The sequence below is a fragment of the Mandrillus leucophaeus genome, unplaced genomic scaffold, assembly GCF_000951045.1.
Source record: "Mandrillus leucophaeus isolate KB7577 unplaced genomic scaffold, Mleu.le_1.0 Scaffold507, whole genome shotgun sequence".
NCBI lineage: Eukaryota > Metazoa > Chordata > Mammalia > Primates > Cercopithecidae > Mandrillus > Mandrillus leucophaeus.
Genome location: NW_012105442.1, coordinates 930,256 through 946,293, shown reverse-complemented (window position 1 = coordinate 946,293; position 16,038 = coordinate 930,256). Strand labels below are relative to the sequence as shown.

Sequence of the window (16,038 nt, the reverse complement as noted above, 5' to 3'; positions counted from 1 at the left end):
TGTCTGTGGATGCCATAGGCGTGCTCCCAAGTATTGCTCAGTCCCAAGGGTGCCCATCACTCAGCCTCTGGTGACCCCGAATCTCTGGGCAGGCCACAGGCCTTCACTTCTCCACTTTCTTCGCTTTCTTGAGGATGTCGCATTTTTTCCTGTTGGGGCGGCGGCACCTCTCATCGATGCTGGGGATACATTCGTAGTGCCACACCTCCTCCATCTTCTCCACCGGGTAGACGGCTTCCACGTAGTGGCGGATGAGCCGCAGTCGCGTGGGGTCCAGCTGCTTCTTGTTGCAAGCCCCGGAATGGTTGTACTGCAGCCGGAGGTTCTCCGCGGTGAAGAGTTCGGGAAACAGGCGGACGAGGAGCCGGGCGGCAAAGTTGCCCACGGAGAGGCTCTGCTGCACGATCTCACGCACCTCCTTGTCAGACAGCAGGTAGGGAGAAGGCACCGGGAAGTCAGGCGAGGGGACCACCAGTTCGTCCAAGGGGATCTTGCAAAAGTCCTTGCTGCTCCTCTCGGGGGGTAGGGGGGGCCCCTCAAACTCCTCCCGGAACCTCTCCGGGTTGATTGCATAGCTGGTCAGGTCTCTGCACTCAGGGCCTGGCACGTGGACCTTGCGCTGCTGCTGGTAGGAGCGCCTCTGCTCCGTGTCCCGGCGCCGGCAGCGCTCATCCAGTTTGCCCACGAACTCCAGGGTCCAGACGCGGTCGTTTTTGGCGCGCGGGTAGAGCAGCTGCACGTAGTGGCGGATGAGCTTGATGCGGGACGGGTCCAGCTGCTTCTTGCCCAGGGAGCCGCTGCAGTTGTACTGCTTGCGCAGGTTCTCGTGCGTGAAGAGCTCGGGGAACAGGTGCACCAGCAGGCGCGAGGCGAAGTTGCCGATGGACAGGCTGCTCTCGTAGATGCTGCGCAGCTGCTCCTTGCTGAGCAGGCAGTCGGCGCCAGGCACCTCGAAGTCGGGCTGGGGGATCTCTAACTTGTCGAAGTCGATGGGCACCAGCCAGATCTTCTTGGAGCGGCGGCCCGGCCGCTCACCCTCGAAGCTGTCCTCCACCTTGACCACTGAGATGTCGTCGGGCAGACTGGAGGAGTCGTAGCAGTCATCGCGCGGGGCGTCACCTTCACTGCCCGCGTCCAGCCCTAGGCCCTCGAGCTCGTCGTTGATGCGCTGAGCGCACTGCTGCAGCCAGGCCTCCTCCTCCTGCATGTCGGGGAAGTAGATCTCCGTGTAGTTGCGGATGATCTGGAGCCGCTGGGGGTCCAGCTCCTGCTTTCCACCATCCCCGTAGCAGCTGTACTGTTCACCCAGCTTGCGGTGGTCGAAAAGCTCGGGGAAGAGCCGGTGGAGGAGAAAGACGGCAAACTCGCCTGGTGAGGAGGCTTCATCCAGAAACTCAGTGAGGTCCTGCGTGTCCACCACGTGGTCTGAGGCGATGGTGCTGCTCCGGTCCAGAGACAGGGCCTCCTCCTGGTCTTTGTTGTCCAGGAAGTGGCCGGGGTCCACCTGCTCTGCCTCAAAGAAGCTGGCGACCTGGCCACTGGGCTGGCTGTCCTCCATTTCCCGCTGGGCCCAGAAGCGGCTGAAGAAGTCGTTCAGCTGGGGCAGGCACTCGGCCTGCCACACGGCCGTGTCCTTCACCGAGGGGTAGTAGACCTCCACGTAGTTGCGGATGAGCTGCAGGTGCAGCGACTCCAGCTTGCGCTTGGCCGCAAAGCCACAGGCACTGCAGCCTCGGGAGAAGTCCACATCGCTGAAGAGCTCGGGGAAGAGCTGCACCAGCAGGCGGCAGGCCAGGTCCCCCCCCGACAGGCTCTGGTCCACGATCTGCTTGAGCTCCGCAGCTGTGAGCTGATACTCAGGGGGCGGCTGGAATTTGGCCACCATCTCAGTGGGGCTCACCTGCTTCTTGATGCGACTCACCTCCAGGGAGAGCAGGTCCACCTTGCTGTGCAGCTGGGACATATTGGACGTGAGGGTGTTGAGCATGTAGAACATTTTCTGGATCAGGAAGTAGATGTTGGGGTCACTGTCAGTGCCTGCCCCGGTGCTGCCAGAGTCCCGCTTCTGTGGCTCATTGAGGAGCCGCAGCGATGAGGGGCTGTTGCTGGCGTTTGCCTTCTCGAAGAGCTCGTACACGTTTAGCAGGTCCCCCGAGGGAGGATTCTTCTTCTCCATGATCTTGTGCGAGATGCCATACAGAGGCTTCTTGTAGGAAGGGGTAGTGGCATCGTTGCAGGGCTCCTCCTCTCCTGGCCACACAGAGCCCAGGCTCCTGCCCCTGCTGGCCTGCTCGCCATTGCCTTGGCAGGGCGAGCTGTTCTCACGGTTCCGCATGCCTGCTAGGAGAGCCTGCAAAACAAAAATCATTTCCCAGAGTGTTAGGAGGGTGCTGTGGTTTATGACACTAAACAAGCGTCTGCGTGGCACACGGAGGGGCCAAGGTCAACCTTGGGAGCATGTGAGAAACTGATTCCTCACCCTGAATCACTCCGTCATGCAAGGATGCACTGATACAAACCTGCATCTCCACCACCCCAAACCCGCTGCTCTCCCCACTCCCCGAGAAAAGACTGGCTGGGCCCAGGGAGGCTTTATGCTCTTGCAGGACACCAGCACTGGACTTCCTGCCCATCAGAGGGCTGACACTGACGTTGGCAATACCGGGTAAGAACTCTGCAAGAAACAGGAGGGAGAGCACAGGAAGGTGACGGGCTTGTGCAGCTCCTGGCCACAGACAGGTCACCTCATGGACCCATGCCTTGGTCTGCTCTCAGGAAGGGACAGAGATTCCTACCTATGGTAGCTCCCAAAGGCAGCAGTGTGTCCTTTCAGCCTGCAGCCTTTGGGAGAGCAGGCATGCCTTCTCAGGAAGGCTCCTCTGAGATGCATGGTAGGGGCACATGAGAACTGCGCTGTGGAGAGCAGCTGTCTGATGCCAACTCCATCATTGCCTGAAATCACATCTTAGACCAGAAAAGGCCGGCCCAGAACTCTCTGGCCTATGCAACTGTGAGACAGTAGAAACAACCCCCCGTTTCTGAAAAATCAACAAGTATATAAACTGTGTTATATTCATACAATGGAATATTACTCAGCAATAAGATATTAATTATTGATACAGTACACAAAGTACTCATGATAAATCTCAAAATAAATCACAAAAAAAGAGGCCATAGTGTATGATTCAATTTGTGTATATACAATTCTGGAAAACACAAGCTTGCCCATAATGACAGAAGGCAGACAGTCATTGCCTAGGGATGGCAGGGAAAATTCGATGGGACATGGAGAATGACACAGAGAACGTCAGTGGGTTGACGGATGTTTATCATCATGACTGTGGCTATGGGTTCACTGGTAGACACGTGTCAAAACGTATCAAACTGTATACCTTAAATATGTATCATTCATTGTATTTCAGCCATAACCTAATAAGCCTGTTTTTGACAAATGTTGAATTTGGCCCAGACACTTATGGAAATGTATATTTGAGTTTTAGGAAAGCAGATGAGCTAGTCAGTGAGCACTGGTGGGTGTTGGGGGAGCAGGGAGCTGTTGCTCCGCCTGACAGGCATGTGCCTTGGGCAACTGGGAATGGACAAGAACACACGGCATCCTGGGGTGCTTCTCTCCACGCTTGGGAAGAGTACAGGTGGCTGGGACCGGCCTAGCCCAGCGCTTAAGCTCTAGTGTACACACTGAATCACCTGGGGTCTTGCTGGAATGCAGAGTGTGAACCCTGGGCCTGCATCTCTAACAAGTTCCTGGGTGCTGTGGCTGCTGTCCGTCCTCTCTGAATAGCCAGGGCCTGGCAGTCAGTGTTTGCTCTCAGCTTATCTCATCTGGGCAGATAAGGGTTATTAGAAAGTTTTCAGGTCACTAATGCCAGCATAAAACAGGGCATGAGGTGTTTTTCTCTGCAGCCTCAACCAATGTAGGGAAAAGAGACAACCTCAAGAAGTGAGGCTTCATACAGCAAGTGAGCAATATGAGGCTGAGAATAGGTAGATACAGGGGGAATAGAAACCAGGACTCCAAATAAACAGAAAACTTTCATCCTTCTGAACCTTCCATGTGTTCTTTTTCATTTAATTAATGAACGGCTGGGCGCGGTGGCTCACGCCTGTAATCCCAGCACTTTGGGAGGCCCAGATGGGTGGATCTCCTGAGCGCAGAAGTTCTGCCAGCCTGGGCAACATGGCGAAACACTGTTTCTACTAAAAAAAATACAAGAAAATTAGCCAGGCGCGGTAGTGTGCACCTGTAGGCCCAGTTACTCGGGGGGCTGAAGTAGGAGGATAACCTGAGCCTGGGAGATGGAGGCTGCAGTGAGCTAAGATCTTGCCACTGCACCCCAGCGTGGGTGACAGAGTGAGACCCCATCTCAATAATAATTAATGAATTACTTCCTAGACTCTCTCTTTTGGATAACAGAATAATCTGACTCATATTAGAGAAATGTTAATTCTTCTCTTGTGCCTCCATGAGGACAACCGTGCAAAAGAAAAACTACTCCTTTAGTGACCTTATAAAGGGACTCGTAAGTACGTTAGTTATCACAGAGCTGGCCAATACTGCCTTCGGGGTTTGCCTTCGGTGTATATATATATACACACACACACACACACACACACACACACACACTCATATATATATATGAGCAAATGGTCAGTGGCAACGGGCCCTCGTGGGCCCCACTCCCCACCCCTCCCCTCTACAGCACTCCCCAGGAGCAGAGGATCAAGGACATACCAGAGTGGAGGCAGCCTGTCAGGGGAGGCCTGCCACCTGCCCCACTCCCTCTGGGGTCTCCTTGCCGAGCTGTCCCCATCCCCATCAAACTGCATGATGGTTGTGGGATGGGACCATGTTGTTCCTGAGTCTATCCCCAGTGCCTGGCAAAGTGCCCAGGGTACAAAAGAGGTCAATGAATTTATGTCAACCACACATGTGGATAAAGCAGGGCAAAGTGTTCCACCATTCTCAAATACATGCTTAAGAAAAGTGAGGCCAGGTGCGGTGGCTCACACCTGTAATCCCAGTAGTCTGGGAGGCTGAGGCAGGGGATCTCAAGCCCAGGAGTTCAAGACCAGCCTGGGCAACATAGTGAAACCCCATCTCTACAAAAATAAGCTGGGAATGGTGGTGTGTGCCTGTAGTCTCAGCTACTCGGGAGGCTAAGGTAGCAGGATTGCTTCAGCCTGGGAGGTTGAGGCTTCGTGAGCTGAGATCACGCCATTGCACTCCAGCCTGAGCAACAGAGCAAGACCCTGTCTCAGAAAGAAAAAAAAAAGAGAAAAAAAAGGAAAAGGAAGCTGTTCTGATAAGAGCAGTGGCAGAGAGGTATGAAGGTACGGCTAAGAACTCAGCTCAATCAGCAAGCATCCTTGTTTGTAACCTTATAAGCCTCACCTTCCTGTGTATAACTCAGCGTAAATCATGGTACCTGTCCCACAGGGTGGTTGTGAAGATTTAACGAGACAGTGCACATACAGCACTGAGTCTGTCTGAATCACAGTAAGTGCTTACTATTTATGGCCAGGCGCGGTAGCTCATGCCTGTAATCCCAGCACTTTGGGAGGCCGAGGTGGTTGGATCACTTGAGGTCAGGAGTTTGAAACTAGCCTGGCCAACATGGTGAAACCCCATCTCAACTAAAAATACAAAATCAGTTGGGTGTGGTGGCACATGCCTGTAATCCTAGCTACTTGGGAGGCTGAGGCAGGAGAACTGCTTGAACCTGGGAGGTGGAGGTTGCAGTGAGCCGAGGTTGCAGTGAGCCAAGATGGTGCCACAGCACTCCAGCCTGGGCAACAGAGTGAGACTCTGTCTCAAAAATAAATAAATAAAAATTTATTATTACAATATGATGTATTATTACATAATGCTATTCCCAAGCCATGGCAGAGGTAGTTCTGTAGGGGACTTTTATTGAGGGAGTTGTAATGATACTCTCAACCCGTACACTGAGAAGGACTTTCCCACGGTGCCTCAGGGTAAGTCACGCATGGAAGGTACGTCTTAGAGTCTGTTTGTCCTAAAGGCTGAGAATTTAAGCCCTTTATGTTTCTTCTGTTCTGCTATCTGGCATTATTTGTTTAAAAAGAAAGAAAAGAAAACATATACACACACCAGAAAGGAAGGGGTGGAGATAACTGACACCCTTTACCCCAGTGCAGTGTTTCAAATTGTAGGTTAGCAGATGATAACTGATTCTGGTGGATCGTGACCAACATAAGAAGAGGGAGGGGCAGGGCGCGGTGGCTCACGCCTGTAATCCCAGCACTTTGAGAGGCCGAGGCAATCAGATCACGAGGTCAGGAGATTGAGACCATCCTGGCTAATGCAGTGAAACCCCATCTCTACTAAAAATACAAAAAATTAGCTGGGAGTGGTAGCACACGCCTGCAGTCCCAGCAACTCGGGAGGCTGAGGCAGGAGAATCACTTGAACCTGGGAGGCGGGGATCACAGTGAGCATGATGGCACCACCGCACTCCAGCCTGGGTGACAGAGCATCTCAAAAAAAAAAAGAAGAGGGACGGATTAGTCACTAGGGAAGCTTAGGTGGGAGGGTCACTTGAGTCTTGGAGGTGGAGGTTGCAGTGAGCTGTGATTGTACCACTGCACCACAGCTTGGGCAACAGAGTGAGACCCTGTCTCAAAAAAAAAAAAAAAAAAAAAAAAAAGAGGGAGGGAATGAGGAAATAAGAAAGCAAAAAGAATAGAAAAATATCAAAGTGTACTGCACAAAGTAAATCAATTTAGGAGTTTTGTTTCATTACTATGTGTATGTCTACATATTTATTTACAAATTCATACATGTAAGTTGTATTGATCTATAAGGTGATTTATAACCGTGGGTCACTGTGGCAAACCACTGCCCTAACAAACTCAAAGTGCCTTACTTGCTAATTCCTGTAGAATGTAAAGTAAACGTTTTGGCAATTTATTCACCATTAAGTTCTATTACACTAAAATAACTTTAGAGGTCCCATAGACTATAAGATAGAGAGAAATCTGGGTTTGAAGTACTAACAATTACAAATCATATACTATATTAGGAGTGATTTTAGAAAAGGAGGCTTTCCTTTAAAACAAGGTTCCATTAGCACATTTAAAATAGAATTTCCTACAGAAAGAGATCATCAGAAACTTATATAGCATGCAACAAGAGTACATGTTCTAGAGGGAGACTTGCCCTAATTAATACCCAGGGGAGAAATGAGTACAGGGAAGTTTCTGGTGAATTATTTGAATACCAACAACACACACAAGATTTGACTCCCCCACATTCCTCCAGCAGGCGGGAGGCAAGAGTACGTTGAAACTGGGAAACCCCCCATAACTCTCAATATTCAGCCTCATTAATACAAACATTTCCGTTTCCACCAAGCATGTTAGAAACACTGCCGTCAATAGAAACATTTTTGGCTACACTGCTTGAATAAAAAATGTTAGTGTCCCAGCAGAGGGCAATATTCACTCCCAGAAACCTTGGGTACACAATTCAACACAGAACACAACACAAGCACTGAAGAGAAGGTTCTTAGATATTCCCACACTGGTGTCCTGTCAGCTCAGAGCTCCAATTAATTCCACAAACGCTGCCAAGGCGGCAATGGGCTGGCTGCATTTGTGGCTGATGATAAAATCTCGGCTCAGCTGTCTAGGAGTATCAAGAAATCTTTAAATCTGTGCTACTTGGCACGGGGTAGGACTGGCTGACACGTTTCCAATTCTCTGAGGCTCGTCTTCCAACCATATGGGAACTCTGCTGTACAGCTCAGGCTGCGCAATGCCAGCGTCTAGCCCAGATCTTGATCAGGGCGTTTCATTCAACCACCGGCATCCATAGAACCCAGAGAGAATGCCCAAATCTCTCAGCTGGAGAATCTGACTGAACAAAAAGAAGCTGATGTTGGGTTGCAAGTGAGGAGTAAACAGACTATTTAGGGAGATTCCAGGTGTCCATGCCCAGTGACATCCCAGGGAATGGGTCACCCTGGAGATGCTCCAAGTACTAGACGTCTTCATCAGGACCCCAAATCCAAGGGCGGTCACTGAATTTAGTTAATGAATAAGTGGCTCAAAAGTGCCCTGAGAGGCAGCACACTGGAACACACAGAAAGCAGCAGGGCTTGGGGAAGCAGGGAGGCTATGTGAAACAGTAGTCAGGGGGACTGGGGTTGGCATCTCCCTCCTGGAATCACAGTCGCAAGAATGATGCTTACCACTTTCATTTTCAACAGAATTATTTTCATCATCATCATCGAATTTTTTTTTTTGAGACAGGATCTCACTCTTGTTGCCCAGGCTGGAGTGCAGTGGTGTGATCTTGGCTCACTGCAAGCTTCACCACCGCCCCCCAACCCCCCGGGGTTAAGTTATCCTCCCACCACAGCCTTCCAAGTAGCTGGGACCACAGGCGCACACCACCATGGTCAGTTAATTTTTTTTTTTTTTGTATTTTTAGTAGAGACCCTGCACTTATTTTGTGTCCTGGGTATTAACTAGGGCAGATCTCCCTCTAGAACATGTACTCTTGTTGCACAGTATGAGAGTTTCTAATGATCTCTTTCTGCACAAAATCCTATTTTAAATGTGCTCGCCATGTTGTCCAGGCTGGTCTAGAATGCTTGAGCTCCAGCAATCTGCCCACCTTGGCTTCCCAAAGTGTTGGAATTATAGGTGTGAGCCACCACACTTGGCCAAAACAATTTTTTTTTAAATTAAATAAGAGACAGGGTTGCACTAAGTTGCCTGTGTTTACAGGCGTGATCCCACTACTGATGACCAGGGGAGTTCTAACCCGGGCCGGTTCACCCTCCTCAGGCAACCCAGTGGTAACCCTCACTAAGTTCAGCATCAATATAGTGACCTCCCAGGATCAAGCTAGACACAGTCTCTGCTCCCGTGGCTCTTCCTCTGTGGGTCATCCTTCTGCTGCCAACACTATACGGTAAGGGTGAAGGACGTGCTAAGATGGCTGAAGAAACAAGATTCTGGGGGAGATAAAGCAACTATAATGAAGGGAAAAGAGGAAGACCAGAAGACCTAGCAAGACACGAATGCACCTAAGGCTTCTCATGCATCTTACAAATATCCCGGTACTCCACCAGCATGATGTTTGAGTGCCCAGTTCGGAATCACGCAGGCTTGGTAGTGCTAACTTCTCTGAGCCTCATTAAAACGGGAATGTACCTATCTGCGATACTTGTTGAGAGACTTAAGAATCCTCAGCTCACACCACAGTAACTGACACTCACGAGGTGTTCCATGCATTTGCACTGCATGAGATGGCATTTCCATTTTCTAAATGAAAAACAAACCACAATGACATTTTAGAATTTAAAAAAAATAAACAAAAAACCCCGAGAGAACAAAGCTAACCTCTGCCTGGCATACGGCTCTTGAACACTGCCCCACTTCTGTGAACAAAAAGATGATTACCAATAAAAACTTTGGCTTCACACCTCCCACATCTGCTATATTTGGCTACGAAGCCCTCTCCAACAGAGGTGCCAAATAAATCTTTATACAGCCCTTTGTTAGACTTTTTGAGGGAGGTTTTTTTCTTCTAAGCATTGTACTAAATGTCACTCATAAAACAAGCTGTCAACATTGATAGATGCCTGCCTGTGACGTGCATCAGGGCTCCCCACTTTGCCCTCCTGCTCTTTCCTTGGGGCAGGGGAGAGAAAACAGGAGATGGTTTATGTCCTGAGTAGATGGTGCCCAGGCCTGGGTGTCCTCAAGGGCATCAGGTGACCTCCCTTGATGGTGCCATGCTGATTTCGTTCTGATAAATGTAGAAGGAAGCAGCTGAATGCTGGTCATGGGGTTGAGGGCTGGAGATGGGAGCTCAGAGGCAGTAAACAAACATTTCTTTTTTCTTTTTTTTTTTTTTTTGTAGACAGAGTCTTGCTCTGTCACCCAGGCTGGAATGCAGTGGCGCGATCTCGGCTCACTGCAAGCTTTGCCTCCCGGGTTCACACCATTGTCCTGCCTCAGGCTCCCGAGTAGCTGGGACTACAGGCACCCGCCACCATGCCTGGCTAATTTTTTGTATTTTTTAGTAGAGACGGAATTTCACTGTGTTAGCCAGGATGGTCTCGATCTCCTGACCTTGTGACCGCCCACTTCAGCCTCTCAAAGTGCTGGGATTACAGGCATGAGCCACTGTGCCTGGCCCAGTAAATAAACATTTCTGAAGGCTGACGTGGAGCATGCCCCGTGCTGTGTCCTCATGTGGGCGATCTCAGTGATCCACAACAGCCCAGCGAGGCGGGCAGTGTCACCCCTTGCGACGGAAGAAGAACCTGAGTCTTGGTGATCTGCCCCTAGTCTGATCCGACTCTCTTGCTTGTTCTTGTATTTTAGCATGCTGGTAGTGATATGGGAGGGGGCTATGGAAGTGCTGGATAGAGAAGGGCACGTCCCTGGCTAGGGCTCCACCCTCAGGCCCGTGCCCACGGACCTAGGTGAGGACAGGCACTCCTGCCTTCACACCCAAATGTTGCATTTTCCGAGACCACCCTGGCCTGCCATGCCCCCGTTTCTATCCTGTGCCTATAGAAATCCCCAAGACCCTAGCAGGCAGGCACACAAATGGTTGGATGTTGAGAGGAGGGGATCAGTGGAAGAAGATACAAGCAGCTGGACGTCTACAGAAACACATGGGTGGAAGAACAGACAACTGGGTGGACGTTGACAGGACGTTGGGGGCACACCGACAGGCACAAGCATGACGGCAGGTCACTGACCGGCAGAACAACGTGGAGTTTGGCCGGGGCAGCAGGATGAAGGCCAAATCAGAACCACCAGCTGGTCCAGAGAATCATGAAAAAATAAAATAGTGATTGCTTTTTTTTTTTTTGAGATGAAGTCTCAGGAGTCTCGCTGTGTCACCCAGGCTGGAGTGTAGTGGTGTGATCTTGGCTCACTACAACCTCTGCTTCCTGGGTTCAAGCGATTCTCCTGCCTCAGCCTCCCAAGTAGCTGGGATTACAGGCACGCACCACCACACCGGGCTAATTTTTGTGTTTTTAGCAGACATGGGTTTTGCCATGTTGGCCAGGCTGGTCTGGATCTCCTGACCTCAGGTGATCTGCCTGCCTCAGCCTCCCGAAGTGCTGGGATTACAGGCGTGAGCAACCACGTGCAGCCTAGTGGTTGCTTTAAACTACTAGGTTCTGGAGTAGTTCTGTGCTACGTAACAAAACATAGCACAAGTGAACTGATACGCTAAACTTTGTCTTCCATGTCCTCAACTCTGGCTTTACTTGAAAACCTGAAGTGAGTTTGCAGAACTGATCACAAGCAGAAATGTAATGTGACACAGAAAAATATTTTTGGGTGTTCCTTTAGGTGATCACAAACAGAAATGTAATGTGACACAGAGAAAAATATTTTTGGGGGTTCCTTTGGGAAATTAACATACAGCTTGTCAAACTTCTCATCACTTCCAGCGTAACCTCTAGGAATCTAACCTACAGAAACACTCATACAGTCACTGTGTTGATGTATGGGGATGTTTTCCCAGCATTACTTGGAATAATATAAAATTGGAAAACATCTAAATGTCAATCACAAAGGAAAAGAATAATAAAGTATGGTTAAGCTATTCCACTAGCTGTCTTGTAGCTTTCATCTGCCACAGCAGATCACAGATCAGATTTGTGGGTTTTCATCTAGTTATTACTTACTGCACTAGAAACTGCCATCCATGCATGAAACTTGCCCAGATCACAAGGTATGCAGCAAGTGGCAGGGTTAGGCAGTCAGAGTCGAGGGTAGAATATTTCTAATTATTCCTTTATTAAAAATTATCAGCCAGGCACGATGGTTCACGCCTGTAATCCCGGCACTTTGGGAGGCTGAGGCGGGAGGAATGCTTGAGCCCAGGAGTTCCAGACCAGCCTGGGCAACATGGCCAAACCCCAACTCTACAAAAAAAATGACCCCAGAAAACAAAATTACCTGGGTGTGGTGGTGCGTGCCTGCAGTCCCAGATATTTGGGAGACTGAGGTGGGAAGATCCACTGAGCCCAGGGGGTTGAGGCTGCAGTGAGCCATGGTCACACCACTGCACTCACCCTGGGTGACAGAGCAAGACCATGCCTCAAAAAAAATACTCATAGATATTTAAAAAAAAAAAAATCAACATTTTTTTCTGGACATTATAGATTTTTTTTTAAATGTCTCATTTAACTATTAATTATGATACTCAAAAACTAGAAGCAACCCAAAATGTCTGTCAGCTGATGAATGGATAAACAAAAGGTGGTGAGGCTGGGCTCCGTGGCTCATGCCTGTAATCCCAACACTCTGGGAGGCTGAGGCGGGAGATCCCTTGAGGCCAGGAGTTTGAGACCAGACTTGGCAACAGAGCAAGACCCCATCTTGGGAAAAAAAAAAAAAAAAAATCTATAAATGGAATATTATTTGGCCATGAAAGAAGATGAAGGGCTTCAGGTTTCTGGTCCAGCATGGAAGGAGCCTGAAAGTCAGCCCTCCATCCTAACTACAAGGAAAAAGCTGAACAAACTGAAAAAATCAACACGTTTTCTTAGACTCATAAGACTGGTAAGGTCACAGGGCAAACCACTGCCCCCAGACTTGGCGAAACAGACGGGTGAATACAGAGACTCCCAGCTTACCATAGCAGACACCCGAGAACAGACTTCCACAGGAACCAGGGCGAGGGCAGGGAAACTCGAACTGCAACTGAGGAGCCACTGGAGACGCAGTGTGGACAAGTCTGAGAGTTAAAATCTCCAGGGGTACCCAATCAGCACGGGTCCCACACTTTTGTGGGTTCCACTGAGAGGTGAAGCCAGCTGGGCTTCTGGGTCGGGTGGGGACTTGGAGAACTTTTCTGTCTAGCTAGAGGATTATAAACACACCAATCAGCACTGTGTCTAGCTAAAGGATTGTAAATGCACCAACCACCACTCTGTACAAACACACCAATCAGCACTCTGTGTCTAGCTAAAGGATTGTAAACACACCAATCAGCACTCTGTAAAACTGCACCAATCAGCACTCCGTAAAAATGTACCAATCAGTGCTCTGTGTCTAGCTAAAGGATTGTAAATGCACCAATCAGTGCTCTGTGTCTAGCTAAAGGATTGTAAATGCACCAATCAGCATTCTATAAAAATGCACCAATCAGTGCTCTGTCTAGCTAAAGGATTATAAACACGCCAACCAGCACTCTGTAAAATGGACCAATCAGCGCTCTGTAAAATGGACCAATCAGCAGGATGTGGGCAGGGCCAAATAAGGGAATAAAAGCTGGCCACCCGAGCCAGCAGCAGCAACCCACTGGAGTCCTCTTCCATGCTGTGGAAGCTTTATTATTTTGCTCTTCACAATAAACCTTGCTGCTGCTCACTCTTTGGGTCTGCACTACCTTTATGAGCTGTAACACTCACCAAAAGGGTCTGCGGCTTCATTCCTGAAGTCAGTGAGACCATGAACCCACCAGGAGGAACAAACAACTCTGTACATGCCACCTTTAAATGCTGTACTCACTGTGAAGGTCTGCAGCTTCACTTGTGAAGTCAGTGAGGCCATGAACCCACAAACCCACCAGAAGGAATAAACTCCCGACACGTCTGAGCATCTGAAGGAACAAACTCCGGACACACCATCTTTAAGAGCTGTAACACTCACCGCAAGTGTCCGCAGCTTCATTCCTGAAGTCAGCGAGACCAAGAACCCACCAGAAGGAATAAATTCTGGACACACTACCTCCAAGAACCCTACCAGGTTCTCACAGTGAATATTAGAGAAAAATCCCCTTCTACTTCTGGCAGGTGGAGAGGAAAGGGAACCAATTTAAAATATCAGAGCATTCTCTTTTCTTTTTTCTTCTTTTTGAGACAGAGTCTTGCTCTGTCGCCCAGGCTGGAGTGCAGTGGCATGATCTTGACTCACTGCAGGCTCCGCCTCCCGGGTTCACGCCATTCTCCTGCCTCAGCCTCCCGAGTAGCTGGGACTATAGGCGCCCGCCACCATGCCCGGCTAATTATTTTTGTATTTTTAGTAGAGACAGGGTTTCACTGTGTTAGCCAGGATGGTCTAGAGCTCCTGACCTCGTGATCCACCCGCCTGGGCATCTCAAAGTGCTGGGATTACAGGCGTGAGCCACCACGCCAGGCCGCCTTCTCTTTTCTTAAGGCTTGCCCTCGGGAGAACTATTTAACGTGAGCTAAACCTCCAGGGGTTTTATCAGAGCCTAACTGACAGGAAGGGAGATACCCAACTCCAGCTCCAGCCTTCTACCTGAAGGAAAAGAAACACCTAAGATCAGCCCACTTGACTCATCCTGTCCCACTTAAGGGAGGAACGGAAGAACAAAGAAGTCCAAGTGAAGTTCGCAGTCCAGAGATGCAGGGCTGCTAAAAGACTGAGACCTGGCCAGGCGCACGCTGGTAATGCCAGCACCCCGGGAGGCTGAGGCGGGCAGATCACGAGGTCAAGAGATGGAGACCATCCTGGCCAACATGCTGAAACCCTCTCTCTACTAAAAATACAAAAACTAGCTGTGCATGGTGGCGCACACTTGTAGTCCTAGCTACTTGGGAGGCTGAGGCAGGAGAATTGCTTGAACCCGGGAGGCGGAGGTTGCAGTGAGCCGAGATCACATCACTGCACTGCACTCCAGCCTGGAGACAGAGCAAGACTCCGTCTAAAAAAAAAAAAAAAAACGGAGACCAAATCCAGGACTGGAGAATGCTGCTCTCTCCCTTCCTTCCTCTCCTCCAACATTACTGAAGGACTATTCACAGGAGTTCCTTGTACTCAGAATACCATGTCTGCTTATTAAGAAAAAACAGGCTGGGCACAGTGGCTCTCGCCTGTAATCCCAGCACTTTGGGAGGCCAAGGTGGGCGGATCACAAGGTCAAGAGATTGAAACCATCCTGGTCAACACAGTAAAACCCTGTCTCTACTAAAACTACAAAAATTAGCTGGGCATGGTGGTGTGCGCCTGTAGCCACAGCTACTAGGGAGGCTGAGGCAGGAGAATTGCTTGAACCCAGGAGGCAGAGGTTGCAGTGGGCCGAGATCGCACCGCTGTACTCCGGCCTGGGTGACAGAGCAAGACTCCGTCTCAAAAAACAAAAAACAAGAAAGAAAAACAAACCTACAAGGCTGGGCCAGTAATCCCAGCACTTTCAGAGGCGAGGCGAGTGGATCACTTGAGGTCAGGAGTTTGAGACCAGCCTGGTCAACATGGCAAAACCCCGTCTCTACTAAAAATACAAAAATCAGCGAATGCCTGTAATCGTAACTACTTGGGACGCTGAGGCAGGAGGATCACTTGAATCTGGGAGATGGAGGTTGCAGTGAGCAGAGACAGCACCATTGCACTCCAGCCTGGGTAAGAAAGCGAGACTCTATCTCAAAAAAAAAAAACAGGGAAAAGAAAAAACTACAAGGCATACTAAGACCAAACCAGACTCACAGGTGGTAGGGATGCTGGAATTATCAGAGAATGTGAAACAACTATGATTAATATGCCAAGGACTCTAATGGCTAAAGTAGACAACATGCAAGAATAGATGGTCGGCTGGTGCAAGTGCTTTGGGAGGCCGAGGCGGGTGGATCATGAGGTCAGGAGTTTGAGACCAGCTCGACCAACATGGTGAAACCCCATCTCTACTAAACATACAAAAATTAGCTGGGCATGGTGGCACGCACCTGTAACCCCAGCTCTCAGGAGGCTGAGGCAGGAGAATTGCTTGAATCTGGGAGGTGGAGGTTGCAGTGAGCTGAGATTGTGCCACTGCACACTCCAGCCTGGGTGACAGAGCAAGATTCCATCTCCAAAAAAAAAAAAAACAGATGGTCAAGGGACACACAAATGAAAATACTTTTTTTTTTAGAGACAGGGTCTTGCTATGTTGCCCAGGCTGGTCTTAAACTCTGGGCTCAAGCGATCGTCCCGCCTCAGCCTCCCAAAGTGCTGGGATTGCACATCAGCTTGGGCAAAAGAGCGAGACTCTGTCTCAAAAAAAAAAAAAAA

The 16,038-nt window shown here is 49.6% G+C and overlaps 1 protein-coding gene across 1 annotated transcript in view; it reads right to left on the bottom strand.

The window, feature by feature from the left end:
* BEND3 (BEN domain containing 3) overlaps nucleotides 1-16,038 on the bottom strand; it is a 42,296-nt gene continuing 26,258 nt past the window's right edge. Inside the window, exon 5 of the mRNA XM_011996260.1 lies at nucleotides 1-2,350. Coding sequence (XP_011851650.1) covers nucleotides 104-2,350 — 2,247 coding nt within the window. The 3' untranslated portion in view covers nucleotides 1-103. The remainder of the gene's footprint in view (nucleotides 2,351-16,038) is intronic.